General features: G+C 48.3%; 3 protein-coding genes across 5 annotated transcripts; 2 read left to right on the forward strand and 1 right to left on the reverse strand.

Annotated features, from left to right (window-relative positions):
- The first annotated feature begins 38 nt into the window (after window positions 1-38).
- LOC112881424 (protein DETOXIFICATION 27-like) lies at window positions 39-3,072 on the forward strand. 3 transcript variants are annotated; one of them, XM_025946097.1, is made up of 8 exons: window positions 240-616; window positions 918-1,459; window positions 1,605-1,691; window positions 1,825-1,881; window positions 1,999-2,237; window positions 2,380-2,498; window positions 2,584-2,670; window positions 2,773-3,072. In XM_025946097.1, the coding sequence occupies exons 1-8, from the start codon at window positions 356-358 to the stop codon at window positions 2,818-2,820; spliced, it is 1,440 nt and encodes a 479-aa protein (XP_025801882.1). In that variant the 5' UTR covers window positions 240-355; the 3' UTR covers window positions 2,821-3,072. The 3 variants fall into 3 exon arrangements, with proteins under 3 accessions (XP_025801884.1, XP_025801882.1, XP_025801883.1); XM_025946098.1 differs by having other exon boundaries at window positions 487-620; XM_025946099.1 differs by lacking the exons at window positions 1,825-1,881; window positions 1,999-2,237 and having other exon boundaries at window positions 39-616.
- A 2,880-nt stretch (window positions 3,073-5,952) lies between these two features.
- Window positions 5,953-9,743, forward strand: LOC112879715 (protein DETOXIFICATION 27-like). The gene is made up of 8 exons (XM_025944090.1): window positions 5,953-6,278; window positions 7,624-8,165; window positions 8,304-8,390; window positions 8,504-8,560; window positions 8,640-8,878; window positions 8,995-9,113; window positions 9,197-9,283; window positions 9,396-9,743. The coding sequence occupies exons 1-8, from the start codon at window positions 6,021-6,023 to the stop codon at window positions 9,441-9,443; spliced, it is 1,437 nt and encodes a 478-aa protein (XP_025799875.1). The 5' UTR covers window positions 5,953-6,020; the 3' UTR covers window positions 9,444-9,743.
- Window positions 9,744-13,527: 3,784 nt separating this feature from the next.
- On the reverse strand, window positions 13,528-14,841 carry LOC112879716 (putative clathrin assembly protein At4g40080). The gene has a single exon (XM_025944091.1). The coding sequence runs from the start codon at window positions 14,737-14,739 to the stop codon at window positions 13,720-13,722; it is 1,020 nt and encodes a 339-aa protein (XP_025799876.1). The 5' UTR covers window positions 14,740-14,841; the 3' UTR covers window positions 13,528-13,719.
- Between the last annotated feature and the right edge of the window lie 6,288 nt (window positions 14,842-21,129).

The following is a 21,129-nucleotide window of genomic DNA, read 5'->3' on the forward strand; positions in this document are numbered from 1 at the left end:
CCCCACTATCTCAATCCTTCTTCAATACCGTTCCATAACAAGCTGCCACATCTTGGATCCGGTCCAATACCAACCGAACATCCGCTCATTCTGGAGAGTGGAGACCACTCCCATCTAAAGCGAAAGAATTTGTCGGCTTCCTACATCAATCAGGATCAAGCACAGCGGATGTGGGGAAACTAAAATGTGTCGGATCCATTTATCAAGTCAAGCGCAAGGACACAAAAAGTGATAGACGAATTATAATACAACTAAATGTAGTAGATAATCTTAGCTTAAAGTCGCATCCCATTAACATATTGCCCAGCGTGATTCAGCCAGACATAAAACGAGCGGCTAGTATTGCTTGTGAAGCATGGAGAGCCAGAGCGACGTCCCGCTCATCTCCGAGCTGCCGGAGCAGAGGGGAGGAGGCAGGATCCCCGGACTGGCCAAGGACGTATGGGTGGAATCCAAGAAGCTGTGGGTGGTCGCCGGCCCGGCCGCGTTCACGAGGCTGACGTTCTACGGCATGACCGTGGTCAGCCAGGCCTTTGCCGGCCATATCGGTGACCTCGAGCTCGCCGCCTTCTCCATCGCCGCCACCGTCATTTCCGGCCTCAGCTTTGGCTTCTTTGTAAGTGCTGTTCTCTGTCGTCCAATTTGGGTTTTTTTTTTGCCTCTACAAACGGGGTACAAATTGGGAAACAAAAGGAAATGGGGCTGCCGGCTCGTTACCATCGTGGATGAGTTCGGATAGTTTCTTTCTTTAGGATTCTGTTGCAGTAAGCCAAATCAGTAAGGTTACTTGAGTTAAGCTCAGAGTAAATTTGTTGCATCACACGTTTCTGCAATTGTGTATTTACGGGAAGGTGTTTAGATTCTTTCTAGGATCCTCGTATTTACAAATGCCGAGACGCGTGTCTGCAATTTCGCAGGTTGGTATGGCGAGCGCAATGGAGACGCTCTGCGGCCAAGCCTACGGTGCCAGGCAGTACCACATGATGGGCATCTACCTGCAGCGCTCGTGGCTCGTCCTCCTCGGCGTCGCCGTGCTCCTCACTCCGACGTACATCTTCAGCGGGCCGCTGCTCGCCGCGCTGGGCCAGCCCGCCGAGCTGTCGCGCCAGGCGGGGTCGGTCGCCCTGTACCTGCTCCCGCTGCACTTCGTCTACGCCATCATCCTGCCGCTAAACAAGTTCCTGCAGTGCCAGCGTAAGAACTGGGTCGCCGCGGTGACCACGGCCGCGGTGTTCCCCGTGCACGTCGCGGCGACCTGGTTGCTGGTGCGCCACTTCCGGCTCGGGGTCTTCGGAGCCGCGACTGCGCTCGCCGTGTCCTGGGGGCTCGCCACGGCGGGGCTGCTCTCGTATGCCTTCGGCGGCGGATGCCCGGAGACGTGGAGGGGATTCTCGGCGTCGGCGTTCGTGGACTTGAAGGACTTCGTCAAGTTGTCCGCGGCGTCTGGTGTTATGCTCTGGTACGTGCCATTCGTGGATGATGTGCATGTTTTCCTTAGCTTATTTGCGTCAAGGGGCAAGGGTGATCCAGAGTGATCTAATAACTACAAAACAGATCAGTTATTTGCACAACGATACTTCTCGACATCTTGCTCTGTTCTGCAGCTTGGAGAATTGGTACTACCGGATATTGGTTTTCCTGACGGGCTACGTGAAGAACGCCGAACTGGCTGTGGATGCGCTGTCTATCTGGTAGGATCACCATATCTTGAGTACAATATTTCCCTTGAAAACATCTCACATTGGTCGATAAACTAATCAGGGATACAAAAATCTGACGAAGATGTGTTATTCCCCTTTCTTTTCTGTATCTCTTCTGAAATAGTATAAGTTATGCTGGATGGGAGATGATGATTCATTTGGGATTCTTAGCAGGCACTGGGTAAGCAACCTAACGACACAACCCTGCTGAGTGCTGCAGCTGTCTGCTCTTAAACACCACAGTATTCAGAAAGATATGATATGATTTAACTCCCCCCCCCCCCCAAATGTTTTCAAGGGTGAGGGTAGCTAATGAGCTGGGTGCGGCCAACGGACTAGGCGCAAAGTTCGCAACAATCGTGTCCATGACGACATCCTTTCTGATCAGCCTCTTCATTAGTTCGTTGGTACTGATTTTCCACGACAAACTCGCGATGGTCTTCTCGTCAAGTGAAGCCGTCATCCGTGCAGTGGACAGCATTTCCATCCTGCTAGCCCTCACCATCCTCCTCAATGGAATCCAACCTGTGCTATCTGGTAAACCGGACTTTCAAAATTCCACAAATGGTGTAGGCTTGTAGAGCAGTATATATGGTGGTCAATTTCTTCGCTAGGCCATCCTCCTGTCAACATTTTTCCTGAAGAAAACGCCTTGATTTCTTGACTGTTATATTTTCAGGAGTCGCTGTTGGTTCAGGGTGGCAAGCGCTAGTTGCTTATGTAAACATTGGGAGCTACTACTTGATTGGTGTTCCTTTTGGTTTTCTGCTAGGATGGGGCTTCCACCATGGGGTCCAAGTATGAATCTTCATAGTGCATTGCTGAACAGCATTGTATTCATATGCATTCTGCATGCACTAACTTAGCTTGAAATGTTTTGTAGGGAATTTGGGTTGGAATGATCGTTGGCACAATGGTGCAGACTCTGATTCTAGCATGTATCGTTCTACAATGTGATTGGAATGATGAGGTTCGGTTTTCCTTCTTAATTAACATCAATCATCAGATCCTTTTCGGGCGAAGAACATGGTTGAAAAATCTCGAGATGGTGTTAATTAGTTCATTTTTGCAGGCACTGAAAGCTAGTAGCAGAATGCGGAGGTGGAGCAGGCACAAATGAGATTCATCTTTCATTCGTATCAGGAAAGAGCGTATATATTAATGGTGTGTATGGTTAGACCGTAGTAAAAAAAAAAAAAGCTGCTGTGAGCTGTGAGCTGTGAAAAGCTGCTGTGAAAAAGCTGTTGTGGGAAAAACAGAAGACCATTTGGTTAGAGCAGCTGTGAACTGTGAAAAACTGTGTGCCGTGGGTGAAATACCTGTAATACCTTTGAAGGTTCGTGGGACTATCTATATACCCCTGATACCCTAATCTGCCTTGTCACCCATTCTTGAGCCAAACAAAAATTTTCCAATTCTGCCTTGTCACCCATTCTTGAGCCAAACAAAAATTTTCCAATCAATTTGCATGCAGCATGATTAAGTTGGAATTGATACAGATAAATTATACTTGCTCAAATGCTTGTTCAAATATGATGTCATACCTAAACTTTTAATTTCAAGCCACACAACCGATAAGATTGGTCATAAAAATACTAGAAAACTCTTAAGTAAGGATTTATGTGAAATACTCACGTGGCGACGACGGACGGGGCGGGGCGGTGCCGGGGCGGGCGGGGGCGGCGCGGCGCTGGGCCGGGGCAGGGCGGGGCGGCAGGCGGGATAGGGACGGGAGGCGGGGGTGAGATAGGGCGGGATGGGCACGGGAGGCGGGAGGCGGGGTGGGATAGACCGAACCATTTCTCGTAACCAGTGGCAGTTGGGTAATTTTTTACCCAAAAGCCACTGAAAGTAGGGGGAGATGTGCTTTTGCATTTGTACTACGATGAAAGCTGCTTTTGGGCAAAAGCACCTTGGTAGTTTTAACCTCTTTGGTTTGGCTTTTTATTTTTGCAAAAGTAAAAGCAGATTGAAAAGCCCAACCAAACACACTCTAAGTAGTGCGCCAGTTGCTACAAGATTTCTAGGAACTATGGGAACATAAAAATAGGAAGGAAATTCAGTAGGGACGGGCCTCAAACTCCCTCCCGTGCGGATCCATCCTCCATTGCTGCCGCGTGGTAACTCCAGTGATCCGACGGCGCCCGAGCGATCGCTCATCTGGCCGAGAAAGGCTGTCAGCTCGGCTCTCTCCAACAGCCCAACGTGAGGCTCGGCTCCTAGACGAGATTGACGCTGCAGCGAAACGCACCCTTCTTGTCACCTTCGTCATCCACCGCCGCATCCTCCGTCGTCCGCCATCGACGCTGTCTCCACCCTCCGCTGCCGTCCGCTGGCGTAGTTTCCTCATTCTGGGAGCCTGCGAGGCCATCTGCCTCAAACGTGGGGCCTTGTCCGCCATCGTCCCTCTCATCCGCCTAAAGTTCAATTATTCTTTGATTTTTCTGATTTGCTTCAAATTTATTTCTTCCCTTCAGACTATAAGCGAATCATATATATATGCCAAGTGATGTGGACATGAAGCCTGTGATGAATGTACATTTATCTAATTTTGTTGCATGAGCTGTCATGACGAAAATCAGAGAACAATGGAGGCGACGACAGCAGAGGACGAGGAATGTCGAGGAGGGCACCACCGAGCGGGGCAACTACGACACATGGCAGCGGCGGGCAACGGAGCCCGACCGAGGCAACAGCCCAAGCCGCACGCATGGAGAGCCGAATGTCCAAGCCTTTTTCGTTGGTCGTTGGATTCTTATTTTGTCCACGCGGCAGCGATCGAGGACGGGTCTGCACGGGAGTGAGTTTGGGGCCGTCCCCACTGAATTTCAATGTAGACCTAAACCAATACCAATAAAAATATGTGTTTCAGGAAATACATAATCTTGAATTTCAGGAAAGAGCATTTATTAAGTAGTTCTATTGGTATTGGTATGTGATTTGTTAAAGATTTTTTTTGGGTTGGCACGGTCACACATAAATATGTATTTTCATTTTGAGTTATTTTGAGTTACCTATGGTCTTTGTAGAAATAGCAAACTTGGTAAATTTGTTATAGATTTATTGGGTTATTTTAGTTTATTTTTAACAGCAGTAAATGTAGTAGTTTGGATGCAAATTGAAAATGTTACCTTTAGATTGTCTTTCATAACCTTAGCAAAAAAAAAGATTGTCTTTCATGATTCTAGATATGGGTAATTTAAATAAAAATTTAGTGGTTTACTCTATGTTACTTACCTTTCAACTTTTTAATGTCAAAGATTATTTACGAGCAAATTTAGAGGATTATTTTAGCTTTTTAATAATAGCGGGGTGGGTAGGTTTAAAAGTCGCGATCCTGTCACCCCGTCTCCTCCACAGTGCTCCCTCTTGCGCCGACGGCTTCATGTGCGGTGCTTCAACAACTTTAACACAAAATAGGCTATGTCGACCACAGGTATCATGCATATGGCATCCTCGATCACGGCTACTTGTCCTAACTCTCGGTTACCGCACATCGTCACAAAAGGCTACCATCCGCTTTGAGCAACCTCATTGGCTTCGATTCAAGCCACAACATCCGCTATGCATGCATCGACTGTTATGACTGTGGGGGCATGTGTGCTTGCCGGCTTCTTCTCCAAACCACCAGCCGGAGAGCTGCGTCACCGTTGATGTTACTGCTGATGTGGCGACCATTCTGATCCGAGATTCAGAGCCAAGCCGCAAAAGCCATGGAGGGTGGAACCGGCCGGGGGCCGGCAAGACCCGTTCGGCGGATTGAGCTGAGCTGAGCGACTGTCCCGGCGGCGCAGTGGCTGCCCCGCCTGGCCTGGCCGGACGCCGAGAAGGCGATCACCTTGGTTGGTGGCCTGGTGCGTCTCGCGGACTCGGTCGGATACGGGCTTCGTTTTTTGGATGCAGGGTGGGCTCCCGTGGCGAGAGGCTGGAAAATTTTGCCGGCCCGGCACAGCTGGGCAACAAGCTACTCTTCCTACTGGGCATTTGGATCTGGCCTGCAAGACTGCAACTGCGACCCTCTGCCCGCTCGCTCGTCGAGACGACTTAGCGTACAATGGAGAGAAAACAACTAGTAACGTCGGCATCGTCCTTGATCTGTCGAGCAAACCAAGAAATGACCTACGAATTAGATACTACAGGTGGTGTCGATCACGTTCCAATAAGCTATTGCCCATCGTGCTTCAGCCACGCTGCAAACAAATGGGGCTAGCTCCAAGTCATCCATGCTTCGCCGCGCACCCTTCCCACCAAATATATCATCACTGTGGCTAGCTAGCCCGCGCCCAGCCCCAGCGGATTGCCCGCCCGGTCCCCCGGAACATGGAGAGCCACCAGAGCGGCGTCCCGCTCATCGTCCCGGAGCTGCCGGAGAAGAAGAGGGGCGGAGGGCTGCCCCAGCAGGTGTGGGAGGAGTCCAAGAAGCTGTGGGAGGTCGTCGGCCCGGCCATGTTCATGCGCCTGACGCTCTACAGCATGAACGTGATCAGCCAGGCCTTCGCCGGCCACCTCGGCGACCGCGAGCTCGCGGCCTTCTCCATCGCCACCACCGTCATCTCCGGACTCAACTTCGGCTTCTTGGTACGCCGCATCTCCATCTCCTTCTTCATGCTTATCTGCTCTCGCGTGGTTCGTTTCGAGCTCCAAACCGGGAATAGCTAGCACAGGCGCTGACGACAGGCCATGGTCTTTTTAAGTTGCGAGTTGTCACCAAGATGGGCATGGCTGTACTCGTCGTCCGATCCTTCTGTGCACTCCCACGATGGCATTGACTTCTGGGGACAGAATGCATCCAGCTCTAGTTTTTGTTTCACTGCCATCTGCCATCAACTTGATACTTTCATATTACAGTTTGAAGTTATTACCAGTATGGGAATGGGAGCAGTCTGCTGTCGGTTTGGTGACCCGTTGGCCTGCTGGCAACAGTCAGGAACGCGACGAGGCTTAAGTAGCAAGTATGTGGGACACAGCAAATAAAATAGGATTCCTTTGGTCTAAAATACTTTGGTCCCTATTTTCTATCAGAATATATAATTAAAATCTAGTAAATTGATGAGCATGAAATTATTTTTCAAGACAAAGTTATACATATATGTGTATTTGAAAAGTGGATATTTTGAAGTTATTTACAATTATCAAAGTAACTTTTATTGAAGGATAAAATAACTAGGCCATTTTTTATGCATGTGAGTCAAATAATTAAAATCAAATCCGTTTAGTTAAGAGTGCATTAGTTGCACAAAGTAAGAAGTACTATAAGAGTTTATGTGTTTTAAAAGTAATTGTATTTTCATCTTTGAAAAAGATTAAGGGACTATCTATTTATCTGTTGAAATATTTCATGGGTAAAATATGCCACTTTTCTAACCGTTGGATTTTATCCTTATATGATTAAAAGTGAAATAAATCGAAATACTTTATTATGTGTTTTACTTGGACCATTTTATTTCCCTAATAAAACTTTTTTTAGACTTGAACACTGCATATATAATACCTCTGATTTTTAAGAACATCTTTTTCTCTACATGGAACATTTTATTTCGCTATCGACATTTTCGTTAGGCATGAACATTAAAATTTGTCGGATTTTTTTCAATAAATATGCCAACAAATAAAAATATTTTTTAAATATTTAAATGAATGAAAAATTACTTATATCTCAATTTCCTTAAACTATAACCATACCTTAAAACTGCAATATTTCTGAATTGTATGGAGTTGACGAAATTTTTCAAGAAAATAGCTGGACGCAACAAAATTTCAGTCACTTGGAAATTATGATTTTTTTCTTAAACATAAGTAATAGATTTATCCATTATACCTATATATATCATCAAACAATGAACCAATCAGCGAACCTCCAAACAAATCTTGAGGCAAAAAAGAAATTCTAAAAGCATCTATTATTTGGTATACAATTTCGCAGTTTGGCATGGCAAGTGCACTTGAGACGTTGTGCGGCCAAGCCTATGGTGCGAAGCAGTACCACATGCTCGGCATCTACATGCAGCGTTCGTGGCTCATCCTCCTGGGCTTCGCCGTGCTCCTTGCTCCGACATACATCTTCAGCGCGCAGCTGCTCGTCGCGCTGGGTCAGCCCGCCGACCTGTCGCGTGAGGCGGGCCTGGCCAGCATGTACATGCTCCCGCTGCACTTCACCTCCGCCATCCTCCTGCCGGTGAACAAGTTCCTGCAGTCCCAGCTCAAGAACTGGGTCACGGCGGCGACCACGGCCGTGGGGTTCCCGGTGCACGTCGCGGCGACCTGGCTGCTGGTGCGGTACCTCCAGCTCGGGGTCGTGGGTGCCGCCATGGCGATCAGCGTTTCCTGGTCTCTCATCACGGGCCTGCAGCTCGCGTACGTCGTCGGCGGTGGGTGCCCGGAGACGTGGAGGGGGTTCTCCGCGTTGGCGTTCGTGGACCTCAAGGACTTCGTCAAGTTGTCCGCGGCTTCCGGTGTCATGCTGTGGTATGTGCATCAGTTTGAACAAATTAGCTTCGGTCGTGAATCTGTTCTAATAATTTTTCTACAGTTCGCGGTTACATGACATAGAGCAGGCCAAGATTGACTGTTTTCTGTGGCATTGTTTGCTTGTACTGCATGCAGCTTGGAGAACTGGTACTACCGGGTATTGATTTTCCTCACAGGGTACATGAAGAACGCCGAATTAGCTGTGGATGCACTGTCTATCTGGTAGACCCGTCATCTCTCACAACTATTTTCTGTCCATGAAACCTCTGTCATTGATAAAACTATAAGAATTAATGAAAAATCTGACAAAATTATTTGTTATCCTCGTTGAACAGCATGAGTTTGGCTGGATGGGAGCTGATGATTCACCTGGGATTCTTAGCAGGCACGGGGTAAACAACCGAGTGGCATGAATCTACTCTTAAACAAACTTTCAAAAAGAATTAAGTTGACTCTCATATTCTTTACAAGGGTGAGGGTAGCCAATGAGCTCGGTGCATCCAATGGAAAAGGTGCAAGATTTGCGACAATCGTATCGACAGCGACATCCTTTATAATCAGCCTCTTCATTAGTTTACTCGCACTGATTCTCCATGACAAGCTCGCGATAATGTTCACCGCAAGCGAGGCTGTGATCAAAGCAGTGGACAGCATTTCCGTCCTGCTGGCCCTCACCATCCTCCTCAATGGAATCCAACCTGTGCTCTCTGGTATTTTCCCCCAAACCCGATAAACGATGTGGAGCAAAATTTCTTCAATAGGTTCTGACCCTGTCAATTTCCAGAAGGAAACAGTTACGTATGATTCATGGTTGCTGAATCTGCAGGAGTTGCTGTTGGTTCAGGGTGGCAAGCACTGGTTGCCTATGTGAACATCGGGAGCTACTACTTGATCGGTGTCCCTTTCGGGCTTCTACTAGCTTGGGGTTTCCACTATGGGGTCCTTGTATGAGCCTTCAAAATGCATAGATGAATAGTATCATGCTATGTATACGCTTTCCGCTCTTATTCAGGTTGTCAATTCTGCAGGGAATTTGGGTTGGAATGATCGGTGGCACGGCGGTGCAAACTCTAATCCTTGCATACATCACCCTACGGTGCGACTGGAATGCAGAGGTTTGGTTCTCTTCTGCAACATCAATCTATCAAATCGTTTCGCAAAATGATTTCAGAACCTTGGGATGATTCCCTGCGACTCCTGGCTTGCCTAAGAGGTTCAGTTTTGCAGGCACTGAAAGCTAGTAGCCGGATGCAGATATGGAGCAGCTCCAAGTGAACCTGATCGGCCTCTATGAATCTCAGGGAAACGCCGTAAAGAACTAAGACCCTTCAGATCATTTCAGAGTTGTCCCAGCGCCTAGATTATCATCAACAGCTTTACCGGATCATTTGTTAGTCCTCCTGGTACATCATATGTTATGCTACTTAGTTTATACATGCCGGTACAACTGTTGATGATAATGATGGTGTTATGCTTCTTAGCTTCTAAATTGTGGTACAGCTGTTGATGTACATGATGATTATGTTCGAACGTGAATGTTCTCTCTTTTCTACGACCCGTGGAAATATTATCTGACATGACTGAAACGGGTGACTTGTCAGTATTTACTGGAACGGGAAACAACTCTGGTATAGGGATCGAGGATCAAAATATCAACTCCAGTAGGATCCCTACTCGAGTCCAACCCCTCTAGCCTCTTCTCGTGACTAGGGAGACCCCTACTTTTTCATTTCTATTGTTTCTTTTCTCGCTTTGCACACTTGCCGAGCTGCACTACCCCCGCTGCCGCCCACCAGTCCGAGCTGTGGCGCCCGCGCCACCGCCCCAGGCTGCGGCGCGTTGGCCGCTGGCCCGAGCTGCGGCGCCCGCGCTGCCACCCCCAAGCTGCGCCGTGCTTGCCGCCGGCCCGAGCTGTGGCGCCCACGCTGCTGCCCCCATGCGGCGTGCTTGCTGCCAGACCGATGACCTGTGACACCCGTGCTGCTGCCCCGAGCTGCAGCCTGCTCGCCGCCACTCCGAGCTACTGAATTGCTCGCCACCGCCACTCCAGAGCGAGCTCAGGTATGCCTGTCGTTGCCCCGAGCTTGAGTCATGCATACGCCGTTGAAAGGAATCGGTGCTCGTAGCTTAAAAAAGAAGGGGGTGAATTAGGCAATTCTAAAATCTTAACATATAACTCAAACTATTTAGCACAAAATATAAGCTAAAAATATGTGCAACTAGGGTTCAACTAGTGTGAAAACCTCATCCCAAAGAGTTTTGCAACCTATAGCCAATCCAAACAACATACTACACTAAGAATGTAAAAGCATACAAGATTGCAATAAGAAATGCAGAACTTAAAAGAAAGACGAGGGAACCAAACTCTCGATATGAAAATTTATCCCGTGGTATAGGTAAGCATAAAGCCACCCCTAATCCACCTAGTCCACGTTGTTAAAGCACTCATTGAGAGTATTATTTTCCGATCACCAAGTCTTTTTCGGGACTCTTCTTGACTCGTCACGAAGGCTTAGCCACCAAGACTCTCGTCAAATCCCCAATCACCTTCATGCCGCTTTCCACTAAGGAGCTTTTCCACGAAGGATGGGGTCTACACGTCCCCCGCACAAAACCGTCGCCGCCGCTCCACACCAAGCTGGAGGGTCGATGACTTGCCGGCGAGCCACCAAGACTCCAAGGGGCCGGCACACCGACATACAACTTTGTGGTTCACTCAAGAACCAGCACACAAGGCAGCAACGCCTTACTCTCTCATTCTCTCTAGAGCTAATTCTAACACTAACACTCTCAAAGCTTATGCTAAACCTAAGAATGTGATCAATGAGCTCTTGAGTGGGTTGGAGAACTTCTTCAGAGTATGGGTAGTTTCTCATGAACTCCAGCAGTTTCAAATGACCCGAGGTGAGGTTTTATATAGGCAAGAGATCCACCCCTAACCGTTACTTGTTTTTCTGCCAAAAAGCTTAAAGCGTCGGTTAAACCGGTCATAGCCGGACACTTTGAATCTGCATACTAACCGTTGCACGTATCTCTAACATGCCTAAACTTGCTTGCGTTATTGCACCGACGCACCGTCAGTTCAACCGGTGCTGAAGACTTTGCTTGGAAATCTTTCTGGAACCAAAACCTGCGTACTGAGTAACCGCAGCACGCTAGCACCGACGTCTTCTTTTGCACCGTTGGTTTAACCGGTATCTCTGTATTTCTTCACTTGATCTGCATGGCACTTGACATATGCACCGACACGTTCAATCGATGATCCGTCGGTTAAACCGGTGCTACTGACTTCTTCTTCAGATCTCCAGTTCAACTGACGCTCAGTTCATATTTGATGCCGTCAGTTCAACCACGGCATGTATTTTCATGCTGCACCTTGTTCAAATCATCTCGGCTCTCATTTGTACATCTGCATTTTGACTGTAACTTGAACATCTTAACACCGATTTGGATCATCTTGTATATGGATTGAACTCCATCCATAGACCTAGAAATTATACAAATTTGAAATCATACAAATTTAAACTTGAACTCACAAACTCATTAATACTATTAACTAACTATGTTATCACACAATCACCAAAATTACAATTATAATCTAATAAGACCATATTTCTTGCACCCGTCCAAACGCAGACCGCGTTGCTCTAGCACTCCCAATCACCTTTCGCGCAGATCTGCCATATTGGTCTGGAACGCCCCATGAACGATGAACGAATATGCTCCCAATCACCTCTTTGCCGGAGCACCGCTGGCGTTCGCGATAGATTTGAGCACCGCTGGAGCGGGTGGCCCAAGCCCCAAGCTCGGGAGAGAGATTTGAGTACGGGGAGGGAGAGAGAGTACGGGAGGGAGAGAAGTACGGGGGAGGCAGAGAAGAGTGCGAGAGAGAAGGTGGGTGATGGAATAAAAATAAGAAAAAAAAAGAATTGACTCCCTCACGCGCAGATCCCACAAGTCCCATGTGTCATATAAAAATAGAAATTATAAAGTAAAGGCTACTGCTGGAGTCGTGAATCAAACATAGAGTCCTCAAAAGTTGGAATAGCTACTAGTCAGAAAAATATGATTTGAAGTAGAGGCTATCGCTGGTGATGTCTGGCTTCCGATTGTGCATAGATCCCTGCTATGTTCTGTGTAACTGGCGGCATCTCGGTATGAACGTTAAATCCGTCTCTGAAAGTCTCCGAGTCGTACAGTCGTACCCGTACGTCTGATTACCGTGGTCGTGATGATCTTTCAGAAAAAATATAGAATTACCCGCATGGAAGGAACTGATGGGCCTGATTGCGTTGAGGCTAGTCGAAGGTGGCTCGGAGCCTCGGCCCAATAGCAGCCTGCCTCGTCCTGGTGAGCCGTTTAACACGTCACGCGCGACGTCACACCTAATAAGGTCCCGTTTGCTAAAAAGAGAGAAAGGAAACTTTTTAAAAAAAATTAAGGTTTTAAAAGCCAGCCATACGAGATTACTTAAATCTGTGCTGCTAGCTCTAAGCTTGCCAACCAGACTAGAGTCCGGGATCCACTCGCCGGTTGCACTCTAGATTGCACTCTAGAATCCTCGTCAATCGTCACATCCAGGTTGCACTCATCCGTGAGCTCATGCTCCGTTTACTGATTATTCTTATTCTCCGAAGCTTGTGGTTGGCCGGTTGCTGCTTGCTTAAGGCTTGATCCTGTCTCCCTTTCAGAGTCAATGGTTGCCTGTACGGGCATAGCGCCCAACCACTGTGGTTCAACGAGAGAGAGGATAATCGATCGATTGGAAGCTGGTGATCCATCGAGGAAAGTATTTAGTATGTAAACAAGTTGTCGTTTCAGTGGTTAATTAGTGGTAGGAGTAAAGTACAGATCTATCATGCCACGGTATACACTGAAAGTCTCTGAACTATACTACTCCTACGTTCGATTTGCGCTAGAGATCTGCAAAAACGTGCGACTTGCACATGCTTCTAAATTTAAAATCAGGCGTCGAGGTCGCGTGAGCTATACAAGAACGGATCCGTAGAGGTTACAACGAAGACTAGTCACAAAATCGAAGCGCACAAGCTCATGATTCCTGAACATCTACCGACGTGGACACTCGACTATACCAGCGCTGCGCAGCAAAGTCAAAAGTGTCACGCATATGCCGATATGCGGAGGCCACCAGATACTAAATTAATAAAGATCATATCTTAATTAGATAAGGCGGGCAGGTGGGCATCGATCGGGATGTTAAATTGCTGGCTTGCAACGCGCGCCTAGTGGAAGATATCGACACCTCAGCCTCTAATAATGGTTCCGTCTTGCAGAGCTTTCACCTTCAAAGAAACACAAGCGAACGAGAACGAACTGATCTTTTAGTCGCGCAATCATCTTGTATCAACAAGCACATTAATTCAATCGTGTTTCGCATGATATTTACACCATTGCATTTCCGATCAAACAAACACCGCGGCACAACAAAAGACTTGGCAAAACTTCAAATTCAGAAATTCTGAGCTTAGAGCACTACAGCTACAAGATACATACACCAAGTAGAGGAAAATTAAGCAAACCTACACATTGGCTATCGCCATGCAGAAACTGTGCCAGCCCACCGTGTGGATCCGAACCGGACGGCGTCGCCGCCGCCGCCGCGGCCGGCGCGGGACGGCACGAGGACGCGCGCGGACGCGCTGCCACCCGAGTCCCTCCGCACCAGGCGCCTCTCCTCCACCGTCCTCCGCAGCACCACCCCCTCCGCGCGCTCGCGGACCCGCCGCGCCGCGCACACGACGCCCTCGTCCAGCCCCGCCCACTTCCACTCCGGTGCCGGGGCCGAACCCTGATCCTCCACCCGCCGCAGCACGCACACCAGCTCCACCGCGTCCGCCAGGGACAGCGTGTCGAGGCGCTCGCCCATCTCCTTGACCCGGGCGGCGATGTTCCGCTCCGCCGCGACGCGGTCCTCCTCGGCGAGCCGGACGGCCTCCCAGATGAGCGCATTGGGCTGCGGGCCCGACGACGGGGGCGGCGGGGCCTGGCGGACGGCGTCGGCGACGGCCGCGAAGGCGGCGAGCTCCGCGGTGAGGTGCGGGTTGGGGAGCGCGACGAGGTACTCGGCGTCGGCGGAGGCGTCGGGGAGGAGGAGGACGAGCTCGAGGAGGCGCGCGGAGAACCGGACCCACGACGCGGCGGCGAAGGAGGAGCGCCCCAGCGGGAACGCCGCGAGCGCGAGCGGGTTGCGCCCGGACGCCGGGTGCCGGAGCAGCGCGGCGAGGAGCTGGTCGCGGAGGATGAAGGCGCCCCGCGCGAGGAGGACCCGGAGCGCGACGAGGCACTTGAGCGCCACGGCGGCGTCCCCCTGCCCCGACGCCGCGGCGTGGAGGCGGTCGACGAAGGCCGCGGCGAGCGCCGCGGCGGAGAGGCGCGAGCCCCGGCCGAAGGCGAGGAGCGCGTCCATGTGGTGCGCGGACGGCGGGGCCGTGGAAGGGTGGTGCGCCGTCGCGCGGGCCACCGCCTGGTGCGCGTCGGCTGCGGAGCCCGGGGAGGCGGGGCCCTGGGAGAGCAAGCTGGACGCGAGCCGCCGGAGCTTGAGGCCACCCATGGCGGGCGCCGATCGAGGAGGCGGGGAGTGTGTGAACGGCGAAGAGGTTGGGAGGAAAGCTTTGCCTTGGCTTTCTCGTGCGGGCGGGCGGGCGGGCTAGGAGAAGAGGCAAGCAAGGGGTGATGTAGGCCGTCGGATTGGTTTGACTCGATCAATATGGTTCTTCAGATGGTGCCAGAGAAGATTCTAGTGCAGGGTTCTCTCATACAGTCATACTCCATGAGCGAAGAAAAGTCAACTTGTCCCCGTCCCCTGCTTTCAAGTGAAGATTGTTTGTCCTTTCGAGGGGTCAACGCTCGACAATACAAAGGTTACTGTTGCATTCATACCAAACTACATACACGGAATGTTGTAATGTTTTATAGATGGGTAGTGCCAGTGGCAAACGAAGGAGCTAGGAAACTAGGAAAGATTGCACGGTCCACTGCCGACGTGATGAGTAGCCTTGCTCCTTCGTGTGTAGTGACATTGTTAACCGGATCACATGCTTTGAATCAGCCTGATTTTTGTTTTGTTTTTACATCAGGACTAGGGAAGTAAATGGGTATTCGATAGTATTTTTAGGGTAATGATTTCACTACAGCCGGTAGTAATTTTATTTGTTGATATGCACGTTTTACATCGATTGGTTTACACCGGAGTGGATGTTCTTATCTCCTACAACAGCACGTGCAATCAATTTCAAATCTTAAAAAGTTACAACAGCACGTGCAATCAATTTCAAATCTTAAAAAGTTATAGTTCTTGAACCAGCCATCAAATTCAAATTCTGATTGCACAACTATATTTTTTTTTGAAAAAACCTTCAACATAAGACATCACTTGCATATGTTTCGACAATATTTTTTAGAAATATAAAAATTACTTATATAATAGAAAAATACCAATATAAACTAGTAAAAATGCTCAATTAATTTGCTAAAGTTACCTACCACTTATCATGCAATAAACATCCACCTACCCCAACATAATTGTTGGCCATCATTCTCTAATCACATCCAATCTATCTTCTCACTATCAACATCAATATCCACTTAATTGAACTCAGGCGAGTCAAGCAACATCTTGTAAAGCCATAAGCAATTTTTGCAAAAGTCATAAGCACATTATAATACACAAAAAGGTATTTTCTCACACGAAAAAAGTATTATTGAAATATAGTGGTGTGGGATTTTGTTTTAAAGCTCTAATTAAAACGAGCGCAATCGTGTCACCGGATTTTGATTTGGACGCTCGATTTTGAAAGTATGGTCTTTTTTGTGTTTGAAATTGTGTACATGCATAGGTATATCCGTTATCTTTCTTCTTCTTACATACGCAAGTATGTGCTGATATCATCCGTCTTTTTTCTTTTCTCTCCATCCCTCACATGTATGCACATATCTAGTTTGTCTGCTCGCGTGCTGATTTGCTCTATTAAAAAAGAGACGTCGTACAAACGGTTATAATCGGCCGGCCGTAAATTAGAAGCACCTATTTTCTAGATGAGCTGATTAATTAGGACGTTACGTGGTTATGTAGTTTATTTCTTATTCTAAATTAATTAAGTAGAAATTTCACGTTATCAAATTTTTCGATAGGTCCGCTGACTCAGAGTATGTATGACCTCCACGGTAAACAGGACTCTTTACCATTCTCGTGTTTTTAATTAAAGTTGGATGTAATTACGTGGGATCCTTCTGAAATTTAAAATGCGGTATTTGATACTCCGGACTAAATTTTAGTCCATACAATATCGGATGTTTGATACTAATTAGAAGTATTAAATATAGACTAACTACAAAACCAATTTATACCAATTGTATAAATGGAGGTTAATTCGCGAGACGAATTCATTAAATCTAATTAGTGCATGATTTGATAATATTGTGCTACAGTAAATATATACTAATAATAAGCTAATCAGTCTTAATGGATTCGTCTCGGTACTTACCTTATATTTAGTCCATGGTTGATATCCAAACCTGTGACGTGGCTGCACTTGACGTATTACTCGGCTAGCTACGTGGCACCTGCTCTACTCCAACCAAAACAAACACGGTAGACAGAATCAAGTAAACAAATTAGTGCATCGTTGAGTTGGCCAGCTGAGCATTCGCATGAGATGGCTCATTGAGAGTTGGGTGGCTATCGGTGTCAGCAAATTAATGTGCTGTATGGCTCTCTAACGGAGCAACTTCTTCAGAGGATATAGGGATAAGTGCCTGGAAGCCTCCCTGAAATATCGTGGGAAGGGGCACAAAGTTTACCGGGTCTGCAAAGGGAGCCGGGCCGGGGGGCTCAGCTGATGGAACGAGCTACCGCTTGGGTCATCCAGCAGCTCAGCTGATGGAACGAAGCAATCACATTCTTCGCAATAACGGCGGAGATACTCTGCAGATAATCATGCTTGGTTAATTGAGTTATCATTATCATACTACTCATAATATTTTATTATTTTATTCCATAAATTAAGGGATATTATCAGGTTCAGTTATCAAAGAATTCTTTGCCCTCGCAGGCCAGGCCGGAACCGAACGACCATAATCACGTGAGACGGCCTGCTAAGCAGACGGCGCGTACGGCGCCAGTAAGCTCAGCAGGACGATGACTCAGAAACCCAACGGACGATCCTTGGACGCATGGCACTATCCTGACCTTGGCGAGCCGCGCGGGGTCAGGAACCAGCGCTGGTCCAACGGCCGAGCCCGACCCCAGACCCCTCGGGAGGGAGCGGTGAGGACAGGCCGCAGGGGTATTAGATATGCCGAACCGATGTAACACGCACGCGCGTCCGCACGCCTCGTCTAACAATCAGGACAGGACCGGAGGTCCTTCTCGCGCACCCCTGCTCAGCAAAGCCATCGTAACACCACGGACTCGCGCTCACGCCGCCTGCACCTTCCCCGTCTGAGTGACGGATCGGGCCGTAACCGGTCACCCTCCGCTATCAGATGCAGCGTGAGGCAGGCGCGTCGAGCTAGCGGGCCCCGCTGTGCATTATTAGGACCGGAGGAAGGAAGGTCCGACCTCCCAACCTCCGGGCGGGAGAGTTGACCCCGCCAACAAGATAAAGAAGCATGCCCCGGCAAACCGGGGCGGCGGTACTACGAGCACGCATGCACCACGTCCTGTCAGAGGGATGGTGGGCGCAACTGAGGTCATGACAGGCGGCGCCGCGTGTCAGGCAGACAAGATTTGGCTTCAGGACAAAATAAAACGCAACTAACCTAGGGCCCTGGATAGGACACGTGCAGAGCTCCTGAACTCCTCGCCAGGATGTCAACCCCAGGGGCAAGGCACCCCTTCTTCTCGCATTGTCGTCAGCTCACCGAGCTATATAAGTGGAGCTAGATCTTCTTTCTCTCTCTTATCACCTTCGACTCACACGCTCACACTCACTTGCAAGCGTCCCGTTGCAATCACTCAGCACTCGAACATAGAGAACATGAGCCATACCATCTATATTGGACGTAGGGTAGTTGCCTGAACCAGTTCAAACTCCAAACCTTTGTCTTTGAGTATCAGCCATCAAGCTACGGAGAGACGCGACGCAGATTTGCTAGCCGGTGAACGATCGTACTACTATGAGATAATAAGAAAGATAACACATTGTACATGTTGTCTGTATTGTCTATTAAGCTATCTTAAAACGACGTGTCATTGCACGAGGCCGCCTATTAGATGGTTACAGTGGGGTCAGCTAGAAATGAATAAGTTGCTATCTCTATCTCTATCTCTTCATCGATATGCGCGCCACCACGCCACACATCGTTTCCTTTCAGCTTTCACATTCAGTCGCCGCGGCAGTTTTCACTTTTCAGTCATTCTGTTCCTAAATGTTTGATTGATGATAACTTTTGTGCACGACATTTGACAAGTTATCTTATTAAAAAACTATCATGTACCATCTTTTTACTTGTTTTATAACTTTTTTGCGGGTATTACTTGTTTTATCATTAGAGATACTTTAAGCAGGACTAGTATTTTCCATATTTGCACAAAATTTTTGGATAAACACATGATAAGACGTTGTGACCAGAAATGAACGTTGTCAAATATTTGAAATAGGGGGATCCTTGTGCACAAGTCTAACTGTACTTATATCTAGAATTAGAGAGAATTATGGTGCGTCCAGTATATAATTTTTTTAAATGATTAACCTAACTCATAATGTACTAAAGGTAACATGTACTTGATCAAGATTCGTGTCTTCATTACCAAAGAAAAACTTGGCTGCCATGTCATTATCAGTTCCCCAGCACCAGCTGAGTCTGGCTTACTTTACACCTCATCATGTCATATTGCGTACAAATGTTGTCCCAGTTTTGTCACATGAAGTATTTATGTATTTAAAAAAATTAAGATATGTATATCACGCTACCGGACAAGCGTAAGTTTGCAACCTGTAGCTGGGCTGTCGAAATGTACCAGTAACACGCTCCTTTTTTTTCCCCCAGTGAGTGGCTCGTACGCTACTTGGTTGAGTAGTAGCACCCGCTTTATTCCCAAGTCCTAACTAATAAGAGAAATAAAAAAGAAAAAATTATGCTTAAATTCATGAGTTAGCAGCCGCATTCGCACGTGCTGATCGACTCGAGTGCAGTAGTTGAGCGTCGATGCCAGCACACTGACGTGCTCTGCTCCCCTCTGACGGGGAAACTTCTTCAGAGGATATGGCATGGCAATCACGCTAAATCCGGTATGCGACAGGACACAGGAGCAGACGTCACGATCCTTTGCACTAATGATTATCCTGAAGGGTAGTCATTTTTCGGTTGATTAATCAGAACTCACCCTGTACTAGTACTATTAGGAAAGGCAACAGCAATGTGCTCCTGTAGGCCTTTCAATTTACAGCCGTCCTCCTACCCTAGTAGCACTTCGGCATGCTGGGCCGTTTTCGCTTTGAAGGTGCACGGGCCATGTTGTTTCAGATCAAAACAGTTGCGTGATGGGCTCAGTACTTAGGGCATCATATTGGGCCACGTTCGGCCTGATTGTCCGTAGGCCGAACTCGGCAAATGAGCCTGTTATAAGAGGAGAAAACAGAGAGGTGCAGAGAACAGAGAGAGGCATTCGCTGCTGCTTTTTTTTAAAAAAAATGTTCATATACACTCAACTTATCTCTAAGTACATACCACATGTTTTTTTAAACATAGTAATTCAGTAAAGATGCAAATGGGCCTGCCTTTTTTTAGTTAGCACCACATATTTAAGAGATGCACCACTCTCCCTAAAAAAAAGAAACGTATCAGTCATCTCTAAGAAAGCAGGTGTGCATACCCTACCTCTATGAATTTCTACAGGAAACTAGGCTGGTAATTTTGAAATTGATGATGTCACCGTGGTGCTTGTTGATTCGCGAGGTTCATAACCTGTCATCTCCAAGCTTTTAGGCTGGTGCCAATGGGGGGCGGTACCGCCCCCCTATCGGCGCGGCGCAGGCGGGAGGCGGGCGGGAGGCGGTCGAGTGGGAAAGAGAGGGCGGGATGGATCCCGCCGGGCGGGAGCGGGCGCTATCGCCCCGCTCTCGCTCGCATTGGCAGGCGCGAGGGGGCTGGAGGCGGGAGGGAGCGAGGCGGCGCGCTGGCGTCGGCGTACGCGGGCGAGAGGGGTGGAGCGGGAGTGACGTGGCGCGTTTCGATTGGTCCACGCGAACTATCCGTTGAACTAGCCGTTATTTGACCGTTTGAACTCAAAAAATTCGAAAAAAATTGCAAAAAATTCCAAATTTTATCCCCAACCCCCCTATAAATACCCCACCCGGTTTTCACCCCTTCCACACCCCATTTGAGCTCATTTCTCTCCTCTACAATCCAAAATCTCTTCCACCATGACCGGTTGGTCTCCAGATTTCCATACCTTCACCGATCTCTTGCAGTCCGACGGGTCATAAGCATCTCCCCAAGACGAGTCTTCTCCGATGCATGGCCGCTCCGATGTCAATTCTTCGCCGCAACCCCGGGCATTATTCCCCCCTGCTGCACCTCCGGCTCCGGGGGCACCTCCACCGTCATATCATTACCCGTACGGTCCGTACTCATACCCACCACGTCCATATGCTCCACCTCCAGGCACAAGGAGCGGGACTGAAGGTCCGTACCCACCACCTTCGTACGCTCCACCTCCATACGCTCCATCTCCATATGATTCATACCCATATGTATTTTTGCTATTTTTAATTGCGATGTAATTTCCCTTTTAAATTATGATGTAATCGGTAATTTGTTTAGTTGAATAAAATTAGTTTATTAAATTATTTTGCGTACGCGAACAAAAGAGAGTGAAATAATTAAATCTGGAAAAGAAAAGCTGACGTGGAGGAGAGAGAAGTGAGAGCTGGCACTATAGCTTGTACATTGGAGGGGTGGGGTGAGAGTGGGATGAGGGTGAGGATGAAAGCTGACG

The sequence above is a fragment of the Panicum hallii genome, chromosome 2, assembly GCF_002211085.1.
Source record: "Panicum hallii strain FIL2 chromosome 2, PHallii_v3.1, whole genome shotgun sequence".
In the NCBI taxonomy this organism is placed as follows: domain Eukaryota; kingdom Viridiplantae; phylum Streptophyta; class Magnoliopsida; order Poales; family Poaceae; genus Panicum; species Panicum hallii.

What these genes read in the sequence shown, in the direction of transcription:
- LOC112881424 (XM_025946097.1), top strand. Translation starts at nt 356, where the DNA reads ATGGAGAGCCAGAGCGACGTCCCGCTCATCTCCGAGCTGCCGGAGCAG. An exon ending in GTGGATGCGCTGTCTATCTG is followed by an intron (nt 1,692 to 1,824) that starts GTAGGATCACCA and finishes CTTCTGAAATAG; the next exon opens with TATAAGTTATGCTGGATGGG. An exon ending in GGATTCTTAGCAGGCACTGG is followed by an intron (nt 1,882 to 1,998) that starts GTAAGCAACCTA and finishes AATGTTTTCAAG; the next exon opens with GGTGAGGGTAGCTAATGAGC.
- LOC112879715 (XM_025944090.1), top strand. Translation starts at nt 6,021, where the DNA reads ATGGAGAGCCACCAGAGCGGCGTCCCGCTCATCGTCCCGGAGCTGCCG. An exon ending in GACTCAACTTCGGCTTCTTG is followed by an intron (nt 6,279 to 7,623) that starts GTACGCCGCATC and finishes ACAATTTCGCAG; the next exon opens with TTTGGCATGGCAAGTGCACT. An exon ending in GGTGCGACTGGAATGCAGAG is followed by an intron (nt 9,284 to 9,395) that starts GTTTGGTTCTCT and finishes TCAGTTTTGCAG; the next exon opens with GCACTGAAAGCTAGTAGCCG.
- LOC112879716 (XM_025944091.1), bottom strand. Translation starts at nt 14,739, where the DNA reads ATGGGTGGCCTCAAGCTCCGGCGGCTCGCGTCCAGCTTGCTCTCCCAG.